At 45.4% G+C, this 18,002-nt stretch overlaps 1 protein-coding gene across 8 annotated transcripts in view; it reads left to right on the forward strand.

The window, feature by feature from the left end:
* Positions 1-18,002, forward strand: part of MBNL3 (muscleblind like splicing regulator 3) — a 122,806-nt gene that overhangs the window by 61,018 nt on the left and 43,786 nt on the right. For all 8 annotated transcript variants that reach the window (XR_012160639.1, XM_073358508.1, XM_073358510.1 and 5 more), the window contains one exon: positions 17,203-17,367. Coding sequence is in view for 7 of the 8 variants with exons in the window: in XM_073358508.1 (XP_073214609.1) it covers positions 17,203-17,367 (165 nt within the window). In the remaining variant the exon portion in view is untranslated. The remainder of the gene's footprint in view (positions 1-17,202; positions 17,368-18,002) is intronic.

An 18,002-nucleotide genomic window follows, 5' to 3' on the forward strand; every position in this document is an offset into this window, starting at 1 on the left:
ACAGACTAACACAGCTGCTACTCTGAAACCTGTCAGATTTACACCAGTGCACCCGTGGGCAGAGGTTAGGTCAAGGGTTCTGGCACAGTAGAAGCTGCAGTCTGAATGAGAAAGTTGACACCCTTAGAAAGGAAAGCCTTGCAGCTTTTGTTACGTGCAAGGTTTGGGAACAGATTTAATCTATGGGTGCATGGAATTAACCTTTCAGCTTCTGAAGTCATGATTTCCACAAAATGTATTAATGTTAATCCCTATTCCTGGCATCACACAAAGAAAATAAAATATGCTTATTAGATTGGGGGACTAGTTCAGTAGATCACCATAGATACTCCATATTCCTAGGTCTCTAGGTCAGCCTGAGCATATCAAGCAGTCAGACATCCTCAGTACATGCCTTTCAGCCACCCCGCAACTTGGGTTAATACAAACGATTTGTTACTGCCTGGATTTAATCTGACTTGGTTTTAGAACAATGGGATGGATTTCCCTGGACTAAAAAAAGTGAGTGACTCTGGTTTGAGCAGAAGTTCATGTGGCTATTGTATGTTGTGGCCCAAACTCTGCCTTTGCACGGGCAGTGGGTCTGAGGGCAGTGTTGGCCCATCATGTGCACGGCTGGGTTACAGTTTTAAATTGAATGTTGTGTGTGAAAATGTATTGGAGCAGCATGTCCATAACTTTGCTCACATGTGGCCTTATCCTGCTCTCCTTGAGCCAGTGGCAAAACTCCCATTAAACTCAACAGTGTGGGATCAGTTGGTCAGTGGACCTGCCCACTGTTTTGCAGTATCGGTTGCAAGGGGAGATTTGGGGAAGGGGGTTGCCCAGTATGTTTGGTTATTGCGCCCATGTTATTCTATTTCCAGAAGCCATTGGAGAGTTGGAGAAAGTTCTCATTGAAGCCGATTTAGTCCGTGCACTGGATGCTCTGACATGTGCTGTTCCATGGAATGAACCACTACAAATATTTACACTGCCTGAGCCTCCCGTTCACTTCAGAGTGTAACAGAGATCGGTCAGGCAGCTGCTCTGTGGGGCCGGATGCTATTTAAAGAGCGAGGGGATTTCTTTTTCAAAGAACCCTGTGCGACTTAAATAGTGCCACACTGCCCAAACGATCACGCTGCAGGCTGTAAAATCACACGAACTCTAAAAGCAATCCCTGGTGGAATATTTGCTCAGAGTGAATCGGGTTTTTCCTCTCAGTGCATCTTGCGGGAAGTAAGGCTGCGATTCAGAATCCCTCTTCGTTCGGATGCCCTCTCCCTGAGCTAGCAGTAGTAAGGCCATAAGCCCATAGGGCTCAAGTGGTGCCCAGGCCTCGTGTTCAGTGGAATTTCTGTGCTTTCTTGGCTAGGGGTGCTTTCATCAGTCGTGGTCTATACTGCAGTCCTTTGCAGCCAGGTTCCTTTAAACCTGAAAGGCAGCACTGTCACCCAGTCAGAGTTCACTGAGCTTTATGGGGCTAGCCACAGTGCACTAAGTGGCTGCTGCTTAGTAGTCACATAGGACCAGCCTCTTCTCTGGGCTCAGCTGGGGCTTCGCTGTAACCCAGGACAAGGGGAAGCATGTTGTTTCACTGCCCGCCCGCAGGGGCAGCCTGGGTGGGGCATTGTGACTCAGAGACTCACAATCGCTTTCCCAGCTTGCCTGCTGCCCCAGGGAGGGAGTAAACTGCACCAAGCCATACCTGGTTAAGCATACATTCCCTGGCACACTGCTGGAAGCATGCAGGCTGGGAGGCTAGGCTTGGCCCAGTCCATATCTTCTCCCTCCTGGGCCGTGATGAAGTGGCTTTTGCAGAGCCTGCTCCTTTTCCTGCGCTGCTCCATGATGTGGGTGGATAGAACAGGCCAGGGGTGCTAGCAGCCCGTTCTGAGTGAGCCCCATGGGCTTCTCTTCTTCAGAGCCTTGCCTGCTGTAGGCTGTGCACATTTTCTCACATAGCCCCTAAGCATCCAGTAACGCTGGGACAGGAATAAATTCCCAATAAGCAGGGGCTGTTCATGAGATACTGAGACCCTTCTCACCCTGCAGCCAGAGAAACGCGGGCTGTGGAGCATTTCGACCACATCCCATAGTAAGAGGGTTCTGGGAAAACTGGGTAGACTAGTAGCTACCCTCATGGTAAATAGTCTCTGAACAATGTTAGTGCTAAAGAGAAAAGATTAACACCCTAACGTTTTGTTGTCCACCATAGCCTGTTCTTCCGGTGAACAGTCTGCTTTCACAGGCAGCTAAAAGGCCCAGGAGCTCGGTGCCCCTGTTTATGCATTAGTCTAATCCAGCTCCCAGAAGGATGCACTTTTGAGGCTCCAGAGAGGTAGATTTCATGGCCTGGTGCTGTTTTATCTGGGGGGGCCCATGCCTATGTGGTGTGTGTCGGGAGGTACCCCTTGCCCCGCTCTGGGCATGCGTCAGATTTCATATTTCATTTCAGCAGAAGTAATCATAGAAAACCCGGGTAGCCCCCAGATTCCTCCAGCGCTGGGGCTGCTGACTGCAGGATCACGTGGCAGCAATAGCCCTGGGCATGCCTCTGCTGCAGTGAGGTGCAGAGAGCTGTGGGTGAAGGAGCAGGAAAGGGTAGCATGGGGAGGCAGGATAGGGAGGGGCTACCACAGCCTCCCACTGGGCAGATCTGTGCAAATGCTATGGGGGAGAGCAGGCGTAGCTGGGGAAATACCTCTGCCCCTGCAACCCTACAGATGCTGGGGACAAATGAGGGGCTGTGCCAAAGAATTGGGGGTGGAGGTGGGTGAGCTGGCAAATCTCATCTGTCTTTTTGTCCTGGTAGCCCAGGCTGTGAGGACCAGAGGAGACTCAGGCATAAGTAGGGTTGTGTTTGCATTGGCCACAGGAAATATGTTTGTCTGGAAAATAAATAGATGCCTGATGGTGATGGAAACCGTGTTTGTGCCCAGTACAGTGGAGAGATTGTTAAAGCGCGAGTCATCCCTGCAGTGTACATTGTCTGAGTAGTGGCAAGGCCGAGGGAGCCAGGCTTATCTCGTCTGGAGGAGGGAGGGGGTTCAGTTTACATGAAAAGGAGACTAGGGCCTGAATTAGCATTGGGCCCTTGTTTTTGTGGATTCCTTTCCTTTCCTCTGCTCCGTCACTGCAGGGCCCAGACTGTGCACTGGTTCTGCCGGCAATGCTGAAACTCTGCTTGATGTAATTTCTGAGAACTGAAATGGCCGCCAGCTCACATGGTGGCTTGTCCCAGAGGGTGTCGGGAGCATGGTTTAGTTAGTGTCTCTGGTGTGAGGAACCATCAAGTCTGATTGTGCTTAGCTGAGAGGTTGCTTTGAAAACCAAACATGGGCAGACGCAGAATGAGACTGGGTAAAACAAGCGTCCGCTTTAATAGTCCTTCCAGTTTGGGCCTGCCAGAGTCAAAGGCAGAAAATAAGCAGCTGGTGCTATGAGCCTGGGAGTCACTGAGGCAGGAGACACCGGAGACACCGCACTGTTTGCTGAGGGGTATGGCGAAGCTGGAGCAGGAGGGAGAACACCTGGCAAATCAGTGGTGTCCCAGGACTTTCCTCAGAAGCAATTAGTGGCGGAGGAACCGGGTGCTGGAGCAAAATATCCCTGGAGGCTAGAAGAATGGACTGTTTGGTGTGAGAGGGACGGAGGGATTGAGAGTGGAAGGAACCAATGACCAAGTCAGCAGAGGAGAGCAGTGAGAGTGCTAGAAAGGTAATGGATATCAGTGTATAAGAGGCCATGGAAGGTGTGGGTTGCAGGGGTTCTCACACTGGGGTTCAGGACTCCTCAGTGGGTTATGAGGTTCTTACCTGGGGGTCGGGAGCTGTCAGCATCCACCCCCAAATCCTGCTTCACATCCAGCATGTATAATAGTCTTTTTCTGTTATCTAACTTCGCTGTTTGTGTATGGTGAGCATAACACTCCTAAGTGTGTGAGAGCTTGGTCACATCATTTTCTTCCACAGTGCCTCAGTTTCCTCTTCTATAAAACTGGCTGATGTTTATGCACCTTACTGAATTCCTTTTGGATGTAAGGATGAAGCACACAATGTACTGAAAATGCAAATCATTATTTATTCAGACAGAAAATTCTCCATGTAAGTTGTCAACCCAGATGGAATTGTTTTTTTCCCCCTTAAATAGGAAACTGTTTATGTCCATTAAGCTGTTGATTTCTGAGCTAAGCAGCAACACAAACAAAAATTGGGCTAATTCTCAGATGGTGGGTTGTTTTTTTGCCAAAGTCTAAATAAAATACAACTTCATTTTTGTTTAAATAGCAGTTTAGTTTTCCTTTGGAATTTAATAAGAATATAGACACATAAGCATTGCTTTCCCCAGATCTGGTCAAACATTTGTCATCAATACACTTTTTTAATGAAAAATGGGTTTTCAACTGAAATTTTCACAGAAAAATGTTTTTTATTGAAATTTAGCATTTTATTGATGATTTCTTTTAAATTATGGGTTTTGTGTTTCCCTGTTCCTCTTCTCTCAGGAGAGAAGGGGAGGAAAACACTGAAAATTAAAAATTTTTGGTTTTCAAAAACCAGAACCCCTGTTTTGTTTTATTTCTCAGCTTTTGTGAAAAAACTCAAAAATTTTCATGGAATTTTTCAGTGAAACAATTTTTTGTTCAAGATTTTTACATAGTAAAACGAGCTCTAGTGAAAGAGATTGTCCTTTCTTCCTGGCGTGAGTGACCATTCTCAATTCCCATTTCGTGGGTTCCCATAATTTAGCTGCAGTATCATCTAGCAAGGCCACAGTCTTCTGCGCGTGATCCTCCCACGGCTTGGTGTTGTGTAGAGCGTAGCGGTGGGTTCTACACATTTGTCAGCCTCAGCTAGATCCTTAATGTTGTTCCCATTGGTGTGGGGCTTTCTGTGTGACTAACGGAAGGGCACATGTGTACGTGGGAGCAGTTGTGCAGTGAGGCCATCATTTTCACAGAGCATTGTCCCAAAGAGCAAAAATTCACTGAAACGGTCAATACAGATGAGAGCAAAAAGCCTGAGACCCTGACCCTTTGTGGCAAAACTTCCAGGGTCAAGTCCCTCTCTCGTGTAATGCTGTTAAAGTCAGTGGAGTTACACCAGCCATGCATTTGGCTCACACAGGCTTCTGTGGAGCAAGTCTGAGTCCACGGAGCAAGACAGCCTTATGCTGTACGTGCGCTCTATTTGTATTCATGAACGTCATGTTTTAACATTTATTCTCCTGGGCTTTAATGTACTTTGCTCGGTTCGCTCTACAGTAGTTGCCTGCTTCAGCTGTAATAGTCAGCAGAGACAGTAGGCAGTGGAAGGTGGTTAGAAGCATCAACTTCCCATCTGACCTTGACAGAGATTCAATCAGCCAGTGAAAGTTGTGGAATTGGATTATGGGATTTGCAATGAAAAAGTGGTTTAAGGGACAAGAGAAACTATATTTGGTATTTTCAAGAGCCAGCCTGGGGAATAGCAGTTTAGAGGGAGGATAGTGAAGGAGACCAAAGGTGGATGGAAGATATCTGAAGCTTTTATGTAGACAAGATAGTGCAATACTGCTCGGGAGAACGGTGTATTTTCATAATTTCATTATTATGACAGAAAGAAAATCCATTTAAATGCCAGTATTTCCTTTGCCCAGGTAAAACTGATCTCTGTGCTTTGCTGGTAAGATTGCTAATGTCCACCCACAGAAACACTCAGCCTTAGGAATATTAGCACTACAAAATTTCGTATGCTTCCTGTCCTCCTCTCAGTACGTTTTGGTGCCCATGAGGCTGAACATGCCTTACCTTTGCCCTCTTAACAGGATGCTAATACTTCCTTGCGTAATTATTATTGATCAGTAACTACAGCAATGTTGCAGTAAGGAATGTTCGATAAAGGTATTTGCTTTGAAAAAAACCAGTATGTGATTTAGTATTAATGAAATATATTTTTGCTGTGTTTTCAGCATCCCAGAAGCCAGGAGTGTAATTGTGTAGTACTTTAAAGAAAGAAAAAAAAATGATCAATAAAATAGCTCCAAGCTTGTAGTATAGTTTATTCATATCAGTTCCTGTGGATACATTGTACCCTCAGTTCAGAATTATTTTAAATATTGACATGTACCACAAAACCCCACATGAGCAGAATGTAATGGTGGTTATTTAAAAAAAGATTTTGGTCAACATTTTATTCCCCTCCTTCATGGAAATAGTCTTGCTGCTCATTGCAAGGGAATGGAAATAATCTCTCTGATAACAAACATGTTTTTCAGGTCTTTGGCTCTAAAGTTTACCCCCCAAAAATATCCAACGCTGTCCAAATATATTTCCAGGGTCAGATGAACACTATGCATTGGCTGGAGTGAGCAAACATATTGCATAACCTAAATAGGTTAAAATCAATCCATGTTTTTCACTGAATATAACAGACTATACCAATGCTCTAAAGGGAGGGTTGGCTCAGAATAGAGCTAGAAAGAGTTGTCAGTCATAAAAATGTACTAAAGGCACTGTGGGGCTTCCCCTTAGCAAATAACTGTTCTGAATTTGTAAAAACTCTCCAGAATAACAAACATTGTGGGAGAAAATTCTCAATATTGGTGGGGGCTACTCGGGGGCACAGCTAAATACCTAACTGTGAGTTCCTGGAGAGTTTCAAGGGAAAATTGCTGTGTGCAGAAGTAAACTTCATTCCAAAAAACTCTCAACTTTCCTGATTCCCTACTCCTTATTGCTTTGCAATTTGCTCTCTTCCTTGTGGCTATTTAGAGTCTGCATTACTGCTAGCATACAGTAAATGCATGTGACCTTCGGTTACAGAAAACATTGGGTATGGGAGATGGTATTCTCTGTATGCTTATGCCACATGGTAATAAGCAGTCGGTGCTTCACTGAACAAAACTAGTCTAAAGAGTTCATCGTTTCTGAAGCTGTTAACTAACAGCTTTGCATAACTCTCAACTGTAAAAAAGAGGGTACTGGAAAAGGATGGTGGCATAAATACATCACTTGGTTTCAAAACAGAGAGTAGCATTAAAACCAGATTGTGTTATTCACCTTCTTTCCTCTGCAGTGAGTTTCACCACAGTGCTTATCTCACAGACATGACAAATATTTTGAGGTATACTGAAGGCTTAAGACTTTTTAAAGAAGTAGAAGGTAATCATGTTTACATCGCAGCAGAGTGCATCTGTGTCCTGAGAAACCATCTGACTCAGTAGGGTTTTTACATTTTACACATACTGTACAAAAAGAACAGCAGATGCAAAATGGTTTTGTTCACACAGTTCACCTGAGGGGCCCTAGTTCTAAGTGTCTAATGGCTGACTGTCGATGCTCCTTGATTCCAATCTAATGCAGTAACGTTATGCAGTCAGTAAAGAAGCAGTTTTCTTGTGACATTGTTTAGCTGTGCAAAGGCTTTTCTCTGTTTCTTTTTAGTACTGTTGGATAGGAAAGGGAAATGATGTTTATGTGGTGTCAGTTCATACATATGTCCCTGATCCCACAGCCTCATTGAAATCAGAGGGCCAAACCCCCTTTCAGTTGCGCCACTGTAAATGTGCAGTGACTGTGCTGAAGTCAGTGGGACTAGCCCTTTGAGTAATGGCTGCAACATTAGACTCTCTGTGAAAAATAACAATCACTCTGTATAATGCAAAACCTAATCTGCGTAATAAAGCGCAGTGGTGAACAAGAATCAGTTTGCATCTTTCCTTGTATTCCACTTTTGTCTTTTAAATCACAAACTGATGGCAGGGACCTGTCTCATAGTCTACAACGTGGAATGCCATCAGTCTCTCCAGTGAGTTAAAGATGTAAACTCACACAGCAAATTAGTTATAATCTCATTATTCTTAAGGGCTCAGTTTATATAAATCGTGCAGATTTGCTATGTAATACATAAGACTGAACAGGGGAAAGACTGAGAGTGGATAGTCGGTTTTAGGTCTCTTGGGCTCTTTGATGGTATCTAAATAGTCTCTCACTGGTTGTTGCCAGCTTTAGTACTGTGTTCAGATACATCTGCAAAAATTACACATTTTATTTCCACTGCTCCTTTCATATCCCTTTGAAGCACAAATACCCAAGTTTGGAACACACCAAGGTGAAAAAGGGAGGCTAAAGAATATGCTAGAGCCAAGGAGTTTTGCGTTTGAGTCACTTTCCTCTTGTATTGTTCTACCTTATTGAATGTGGTAAAAAGCATCACTAGACCGAGATGATTTTATTTCCCTGATCTGGTTTTCCAAGGCCTGGGGAGAACTGAAGATGGAATACACTTGAACTAAAATCCCTTCAATTGCTTCATCGTTAACCTCTCAGTCAGACGCTTAGAACTCTGCCTCATAGCTGCATGTGGAGGAAAACCAGTCTGAGTAATAGAACTCTGCAAAATGCAGCAGTTCAGAACATTTGGTGCAAAGATTTTTCTTTTTGTTTGTGGGTTTTCTCGCTGCCTTACACATATTCACTGCAAAGCTCGGGGTGGGGGGTGCTTCCAATTAGAAATAACTCAAAGTACAACTCTGTCATAACTGCTGAGTGTCACTTGCTTCCATCTTAACCCATGCGCCATGGCAAAGTTTACTCGCTTTTACTCAGCATGAAATCCAGACTTGCTCAAAGCCCAGCACCTGGTGAAGCCAGGACATTCAGTCCACAGGGTCCAAAACCCTTTAGATGGATGTGGGCTGAATTTCCGTGTCAGTATGTGCCATACAGTCAGGTTTTGCCATTGAAGTCTGCACAGCTACAGTGAGCCGTTTCATACAGCTGTTTTGCAGGAGATGCCCCTTCCAGCTCAACTCAGGAAGTGACCCTGCATTTCGCTTTCTGCAGGGTGGGTGGGGTGTGTGTGAAAACATTATCTGATGTTCTTTTTGTCAGTAAATGAAGGGCCTAGCACAACTGATCTAAGCACCTTTGTGCTTTCATCAGCACCTTGCTTCTGAATCTGAAAGAGCACAACTAAAAATTAAAGGTGCAATTCAGTAAAAAAGTCATAGATCATAGAATACTAGGGTTGGAAGAGACCTCAGGAAGTCATCTAGTCCAACCCCCTGCTCAAAGCAGGACAGCCAACCAGAATCAGTAGGACTTTTTTTTTTTTAACTGAACTAAATCCACAGCTAGCTGTAGGAAATATTCAATGATACATTTTACCATCTTTTTGGGAACAGTATTTAGAGCAATGTAGGGCTGGGAATTTCAGAAGGGCTCAATGTTGGTCTAACTCTGTTTCCATTCAGTCGGAGTCCGCCGATTCACTTCTGCCAGAGCAGAGTTAGGCCAACACTGAGGGCTCTTTGAAAATGCACTTGTAGTGTTTGTAAGTTTCCTTCTGATCGGTCTTCTTAACTTCATAGAAAAGTTGCTTTGGAGCCATGAGATGGGAAGTTTGAAGAAGTAAAAGCTTCAAACTGCCATTCGCCCAGTTATTGCAAAATCCATCTGGTATGTGCTTTTGATGACATACCACTTTAAGCATAACCAGACGTGTTATTTTTAGCAAGCTATATTTTCATGGGCAGCATTTTTGCATAGCATCCATACTCAGTCCCCCTTAGGATTCACGTTACTCAGTCCCCCTTAGGATTCACGTTACTCAGTCTCTGGGTCGTCTTTGCCCAATATTTGCCAAATTACCTCTGTAGCATTTTACGCCATATACAGTACTTTGAAATCTCCAAATACCTAGTAATCCAATTTGATATTCCTCACTTTAACCTCGGTCACCCTCTAGAAATAGAAAATAGCATACGTTTTCCCTTGTCAGACACTGTCTGTAGTACAGCAAAGATTCATGTTCTAACATCATTCAGTGGACTGTATGAAAGGTACGTATTGTACCCAGATCGACTCCATCTCAAGTCCCTGTCTGACCTTTGGCAAGTCTCTTAGCCTTGCCGTGCCTCAGTTTCTCATCTGTACAGAGGAGATAACACTGCCCTGCCTCACAGAAGTGTTGTGAGGATAAATGCAGCAAAGAGCCTCAGTACTGCGATGATGAGGGCCACATAAGATCCAAAGATGATCTGATCGTGTGGATTGGTGACGATGTTTGAGGGAACTCGCAAGGTTTTACTGTGTACTGTTCACAAATTCAAAGGTAATAGCATAAGGAACATTTCATTAGACTGCAGGTTAGAGTTGCACAGTCTGTCTTTGCACTGGAACGTGTGGTAGCTTGGCGAAGTGAATGCATATCTGTGGTGCATAATGCTCATTAAAGATTAGGCTGATTCAGCCACTAAATCCTGTTTTGTTTTCGGTATAACATTGCATGGTGTGTGATTAGGTGACCAGATGTTCCGATTTTATAGGGGACAGTCCCAATATTTGGGGCTTTGTCTTATATAGGTGCCTATTACCCCCCACCCTGTCCCGATTTTTCACAGTTGCTGTCTGTGTGTGATGTCGATTGCAGAAGTTGGAGGTGTGTCTTGTGGCAGTGAGGGAGATGGCTGTGGTTTGACTATCACCATTGTAATGCTCAGTGTGCATAAAGGGACTGTAGCACTCACAGACTCAGACTGTAATTGTGTAAGGACGCTGCTGGCTTTGCGGTAAATGGCAGTGGTGAATCAGCACCAGTATTTCTGCAGCTTTTCGAGGCATGTGACTTCATTCTCTGTGGAAATCCATAGGAAAAACTGCTTCATGCAGGGAAACGCTGTCCTGCAGGCAAGCTGGTTTGGGCACGCAGTTACATGCAAAACATAGAAACTTCCCTACCTTGTTTGTCTCCTTCACCTCTTGTATCTTGTCATGAACCAAGTGTAAGACCTCTGAGGAGGGGACTATCATTTCGTGTTTGTGCAGCATGCAGCAACCTGGGGCCTCTCAGCAATGCTGCAATACAATTAGCAAGTGTGTAGACTCTTGCGTGATCAACAAGTGATAGCTGAGCCATCCATGCAATGTTCTCATTAAAACCTGAAAACCACACACATGCAGAATTAAAGCAATTAGAATGGAAACAAACTGCATGGAGTTTTGGTGCAAATGTTAGAGTTGCCGAAGGATGGGACCCTTAGCCTCTTTTTTGTAGCCAAGGCGAAAAGAATTCCTGCAGAATGTTTTTGCTGGTTCTGCTTACAAACCTATCGTCTGGTACAGATGCCCGGTCTGTTTGGATTTGAGTGCTTTCAATCTGGGATGCAAACGATGGCGTGCCACCCCTGAAGTTACAAACAGGCATGTGTTATGTGGGTTTTCCGTTGGAGGTAAAGATCCCCTTCTACCTCCTATCCGAGAAACCGCTGGCTATATTAACCAGAGCGCGGGATTCTCTGTCCGGCATCCGTGTTAGCCAGCATCAGATGCCAGTCTGTGCCACCAGAGCACAACTTCAGCTGGCAGCGCAAAACCAACTGCGAGGCAAGAGCCGATTGGAAGGGGGAGATGGTGTGGGAAAAGGAAGAGCGGATCGCTTTTGCAAATGCTTGTTAATTATTTGGTTTTAATACCCGCTTGAACAGCCTTGGAGAGTGCTGGCTGTGTGCCTCTCCTGCACCTTCTGCAGCCTGAGCCAGCAGCCACAGCTGGCAGATACCTGCCTTCAGAGGCTGCCTCCATTTTGTGAGGAGCTGGAAAACCTTGTTGCATTTAGCTTGTTTTTAAGGCCAGCATCAGATTCTGTGGCTGGCTGGTGGTTTCCTGGCTCAGGTGCTGCCCTGGGACGGGGAAGGAGGGTGCGTGTTCCACTAGAATCAATACCTGCATGGCTAGGAAAGGTAGGAAACAAACCATTTTAATGAAACTACAGTGGATGCAGCTGCCACTCAGGGGGCAGCATGCAGCACCAGGATCAATGCACCGAGCATAGCAGCTGATTTCCTAGCATGCTGCAGGTGGGGAGAGGAGGAACGAGCCCTGGGTGCGGTGTGGTTTCCTTTTTGCCAAGGGACAGTCAGGTCTGAAAGCTTTTCAGTAAACTTCTCTGTGCTGCACTAAAAATAGCATATCCCGACATGCTGCCTATTTCTTGTGCTGCCACCTTCTGAGCCTGGGCCAGAGCTGCCTCGGGAGAGCCAGTCCAGTCCAGTGCTAACCTGGTGGTTGGGAGATATGGGCCCACTGGGGGAAAGCTGGCTGTATGCCACCTTTGTGATTCCCTGGGTTCCCAAGCCAGCCAGGGACCAGGCCACTCCCAGGTGTAAACTGGAGCAACCCCAGGGCTGCTCTGAGTTATGCTGATTTGTCCAATAGGCACACTGCACAGGTGCTCCTGCCTCACCTCTGTGTCACTCCACAAGTCTTCTGTGCTGGTGCCAAGAGGTGTGGAATTATCGTGCCAGCTCTGTGCTACCCTGTGCTAAGGGATTTGCAGGCACCAGGGTGAGTTAGCTTTCCCTGATTTGTGCTGGCAGAGAGGCATAAAGCCAGCTAGGTCATTGGGTCACTGGGTGGGCAGAAACTAACCCTGCCCTGTTGCCTCAGTTTCCCCACCTACAAAATTGGGATAATGACATTCACCTAACTGGTAAGTTGTGGGGATTAATTGTGTAGTGTTCATGGAATGCTTTGATAATAAAGGGCCACATGCAGTTTCACCACCTTCCAGCAAGGCTGAGGTTGGCCATAAGTGTTTGCTTATTTGTGGGTTATCGCCATGTGCTATACAGTGAGCTGAAAGCATGGCAGTGCGGGATTGTAGAGAATTTCTAACCATGCAGGATATGTTTCTGCAGAGCCTAAGCACCTTCTGAAAAGTATTTTCAGGAAAAATATCTAATAATTAGGGACATTAAAAAATGTGAACATAGGTTTGGTGGTATTAGGTTAGACCATTGATCCCTAAAATCCAGTGTCCATTTCTAGACCACCCAATGTCTGATGCATGACAAAGGCAAATAACCCTGTCATGGTGTTACTGAGCTTCTGAAATCTCTCTCATTGGGAGTTTTAGTCACTTATGATGACATGATTATTATGATGAGGGATTTGAGGCAAGTTCCGCTTGGAGCTCGTATGCGGGAGTAGTTTTGAATTAGACTGTCAGTCATGTTGGATTCTTTTCAAGTGTACTTGGAGGCCCTAATCCTGCAATCAAATCTGCCTGGATGGACCCTTGCACATGCATGGAGACCCACTGAAACCAAGCAGGATCTGCATGGACACGTGTTTCTACCCGCACAGATCCAGTTGCAGGATCAGGGCCTACCGTATAAGTTGTGGGAACAGAATACTGAACATTTATGAGCACCGCCTGTTCTGTATGAATAGCTCCTACTTTCACAAAGATACTTCCGACGTACCCAGGGTTGGTCTACCTGATGAATCGATGATCTGCAAAATTTCAGTTTAAATAACAGCGCCATTTTCAATTTATAAAATATGCCATAAATATTGTTTACAGACCCAGTAGCTCTTTTTTTACCCTCCATTCCTGTAATATAAAAACATCCACGCAGATTTATTCCAAATTTGGTAGAAATTAATGTTTCCCAGTCCAAAAGCGTGCATGCCAAGTTTCAGCTGGAAGGAATTTTGAAGGCTGATGTATAAACCCTTGAAAATATTAGCTTCTAATAGAATGGCTGGCTGGCTGGCTTATAACTATGTGCAGTTTGTGCAAATAGAGGCCCAGATCCTGAACCACAGCCGAGGAGCACTCAACATAGCTCAGGGGGAGAAATTGCAGCAGAGGCTTCAAGCCACATTGGGGCTGATGACATGTGCCTGGCTGGTCCCATGTGATGAGGAAGATGTGGCTTAGAGCTAGTGGGATTCTGCCCACCAGAGACTCTCTGATTCTCTGGTGCTGAGGGCTACAGAGATATCTAGGGAGAGCGTGTTGGGGAGATATACAGGGGTGAGCAGTGTGGCTTGGCAGCCTGACTCCAGTACTGTGTCTAGAGGAGCCTTCCTAAAGAGGAGCTACCCTGCTCTGGGCTGTGCTCCTCCTTTTGCTTTTCCATCCATGTATGGGCAAGGGGAACAGGAAGGCATGAACGATCAACAGGACAAACTAGCAGAGACTATCCAGGCCCTGAGCCCTATTCTTTATTGCCCTGCTCCTTGGGCAGCTGTAGGGACCAGTGCCTGTAAGAGTATTTTCAAAATGGGGATGGTGCCATTTTACACTTGCTGCACTGGTATCCTTGAGGACTGCACCAGGTGCCTGGGGAGGGCGAGTTATGTCCTCCACGTGGCAGGGCTCAAGCTTTCACTCTGCTCTAAAAAGCCAGCAAGCTGCTCCCCAGGATGAGGGGAGCACGTGCTTTCACTCAGCGAGGGCAGTCTTCTGACATTTTGGAGTTGTTTTCCCGTCCCACTGTTTTTTACAGGAGAGAGGGAACTGGACCCAGAGTTCCTTGCATTTAATAGTCAGCTCAAAATAATATCATGGAACCAAGACCCATGGTTTAACCCTTCCGTCATCTCAAAGCAGATAAGAAAAGGCCTGTGCATTTCTGCCCAGCTCCAAGGTACAGTCCAAGTCCTGCCTCCTCTCCGTGGAGCTGCCTCCTTTCCTGCCTGCTCACTCGGGATCTGGAGGCAAGCAGCTGCCTCCCAGCCTATATTTCTTAAGGGGAGCAGTAGAACTATATCTAGGATCCACAGGGTCCCTTTTTCCCCCCCCCCTCCCTAAACGACCTCCAGACTGGAGTTCTCAGGGGAGGAAAGAAGGAAAGCGTTAACCCCGGGCTGGTGCTGGGGATGTACCTGTCCCCACGCTGCAGCAGCCATGAGAAGTCCTGCTGCAGCATGCCCCAGAGTATGTCTACACTACAAAATTAGGTCGAATTTGCTACCTGTGGTGATCAAGCCTGGTGCTAGAAGAAGGGATATTTCTGCTGGGATGTCGGAATTTACCAGTCTGCGGCTGCTAGCCAGACTTAGAACACGGAGCCACCTCCGAGGCTGTGGGATCTGTGAAGCTAGTGGCGCTGCTGTGAGCCTGCCGTGGTGCGGGAAGATTGGTTGGCTCTGGGCCCTGTTCAACGATCCGCTAGATCGGAGCGGTGCTGGCCTCTCAGGCAGGCCCCAGATTTGTGCTGTTTTTTTAAAATGCTTGTTTTGTATTTATCAGAGCTCACAAGTGCTTTGTAGGCTTCCCAGTCAGCTGATTCAATATTCATAGGTCTGTGTTCCTGATGTCTCTCTTTCACACAGAGCAGGAGGTGTTGCTACAGCTAGAATCCATTTTGCCAGGGAAACAAAGCCAATGAGTTTTCAAATGAAATACTGATTCTCTGTCTCCTTCTTTTCCTGATAGAATAAAATACTCTGTAAAGCCTTGAATTCTAGTATACACAAGGCGAGTTCATTGCACATGTATAGTCCCCAGAGCAAGGCACCTAGGATAGGGAATTCCCAGCTGGTGGAAAGCTGGCAAAGTCAGCTCTGCAGCCCGCCTCTAAGCATCCCCTCAGCGTAGGGGCATGCAAGGGGTGTTGCCAAAACACTGTACACAAGTGATCCCTGACCTATGGAACGACCCCTGGGAAGCTGTTACTGCTGATTTGTAAGGTAGAGCAGCTCTGAGCCACATATGTGGCTCTAAGCTTCCTTTGCCCTCACCTCCACAGATTTGCTTAGCAGAGCATGGGCTTCCCTATGGATGTGGGCCATTAGGTTCTAAAAGGGCCTGGATTTGGGGTCCTGGGTTATCCTAAGTTTTTTACCTTGTTCTATTGGAATGGTAAGTGTGTACCCTATTAAGGGGGAAACACTTCTCTTAGACTAACCTATTGGCTATGTGATGTGAGTACTAAACAATGAAAACTAGACTAGCAGACCTTGCTATGCGCCAGTCGACTGGCAAAGTTAAGTTTTAAAAAACTCTAAACATAGCCCCTGGGATTAGCAGAGGGAAAAACCAGCCCGAAAGCAGGCACGATCCCAATGCTGCAATGGGATCGGCAAGGCTGGACCGTGTGTCCACCTGGGTCTGCGTGTGTGGATCTCATTGTGCGATTGATGTTTTGCAGTCATTTGGAGCTTGACCCTGCAAACACTCAGGGAGCATGACTTGGATGAGTAGCCCTGTGGTTTTTCTTAAAGCTGAGGATTCTGCTTCAAACATAGGCTCCTGAAGCGGATATCTAAATCCCAGGATGGCTGTTCTAGCGAATTGTTCTTTTATGAATAATGCTGATGATGTTTTCATTGCTGCTGTTGTAATTATTTGACATGACTACTACTACTACTATTTGCCATGACCCTGTTGCGCCAGGTGCTGTACAAACAGAGAACAAAAACAGCAGGCCCTGCCGCAACAACTGACCATCTCTGTACTGAGATGCATACACTTTTTTTTTTTTTTTCCCAGAAAGAGAAAGGAAACAGTAACACAGGAGGGAATAAATTAAACAGATCTTTTTAGAGGAGTTATTTTTATATTTTTGGAAGAATTTTTTTTTCAGTATCACCAAATTTGTTACTAATTTTCTGTACGCACCAGAAAATAGGTAGTTAGTGCAGTGTGCTCGGGCTGTTGGTTGTGACATTTTATAGCTGCCTTTTGGAAGCCGACATGATCATCTCAATTGATATTAAATGACCTGAGAGCACTAAGCTTGCACTGTTCAGGAGTCATTTCCTTTTCCTGTGGTTGTGTGAAAAGAAAAACCAGGCAGTTAATGGCAAGGCAATTGTATTACTGTTTTTAATAAATAGTTTAAACGGAACCATGGCTGTTTTCTGCCATTTCCTGTGGTACCAAATACCCTGAAATGATTCAAACTGAAAGAATTTTGAAAAGAAATGTACTTTTCACCATAGGTGTGTTTTTAACTTTTACATTTCACTCAGATCTCTACAGGGACTGGTGGGGTCAGTTTCACTTTTTTATACTAGTGGGTTTCGCTTTCAGTTGTTATATAGCAGCCCAGTGCTCTAGTGTTTGGGTTCACAGAGCCACAGAAAAATGAGAAAAGGGTTATTGTTGCTGTTGTTTTTATTGTTAGTTCATAAATGTTTCTATTTGTATTAGGTTGTGAAGAATGCTCTTGGTGTGTTTAGCAAACCTGTATTTTAGGCTGAAGTTTAATTTGATGCAATCCCTATAATGGTATAGCAATTGTAGAATTGTTTGTTTTTCACATAACTGATACAGTCATATAAAAATATGACAGATGGTTTTAAAAAAGAGCAAAATAGCTTAGAAGAATGCCCCACTTAGCTGGTAGTTTTGTTACAGTTCTCCAAACACATCAATAATTGATTTTCTCCCAGTACTCTGAGGGTTAAGTTCACTGAAATACTGCTTCATTATTTTTTAGGGCCGGTGTACTCGAGAGAACTGCAAATATCTTCACCCTCCCCCGCACTTAAAAACACAGCTCGAAATAAATGGACGCAACAATCTGATCCAGCAAAAGACAGCAGCAGCCATGTTTGCACAACAGATGCAGTTCATGCTACCGGGCGCTCAACTACAGCCAATTGTAAGTAACAGAAATTATTTAGGTTCCTCTTTGCGCAGATTGCTTTAATATTTACGTATGACAGCCCCGATCCTGGAGTCAGACTTGTACTGGTGAACCCATGTGCCCGGGTGGCACCGCATTGATTTTCATGAGAATTCATGCAGGGATAAGGGACTGCGTATATGGATCCAGTTGCAGGGTTAGGACCCAAAGAAATAGATGTAGTGAGGTAGGTCCCTTAGTAAGCCCCACTGAGTCATGCTGGTTCATTCTGTGGGAAGATTCATATGCCTAATGCCACGGTCTCGTCAGTAAAAGAGCACGGCCAATAGATTGTATGTGAAGATTCTGGCATTCAGCCTCCTCTCTGTACATTGGCATAACTTGGAGAAAGGCCTGGTTTGGTTGTCTGAGTACAGCACAGGGCTCTAGGGGCTCCAACATACCGGTCCTGGCTCCTATACCGTGCAGCTTTTGACAAGCCACTTACCCTCCTTTTCTGAGTCCCCCAATCCATGAAATTCTAGGGGCCATGAGCACTAGAAATGTTAGTGGACAACCAGAGGGGCAAGACCAAATGCATCCACTCTTACTGCTTCTTGTTCCTCAGGTCTAACACTCCTCTGTTCTTGGAACTGCCTTGCTTTACCCCT

This window comes from Lepidochelys kempii, chromosome 9 (genome assembly GCF_965140265.1).
Source record: "Lepidochelys kempii isolate rLepKem1 chromosome 9, rLepKem1.hap2, whole genome shotgun sequence".
In the NCBI taxonomy this organism is placed as follows: domain Eukaryota; kingdom Metazoa; phylum Chordata; order Testudines; family Cheloniidae; genus Lepidochelys; species Lepidochelys kempii.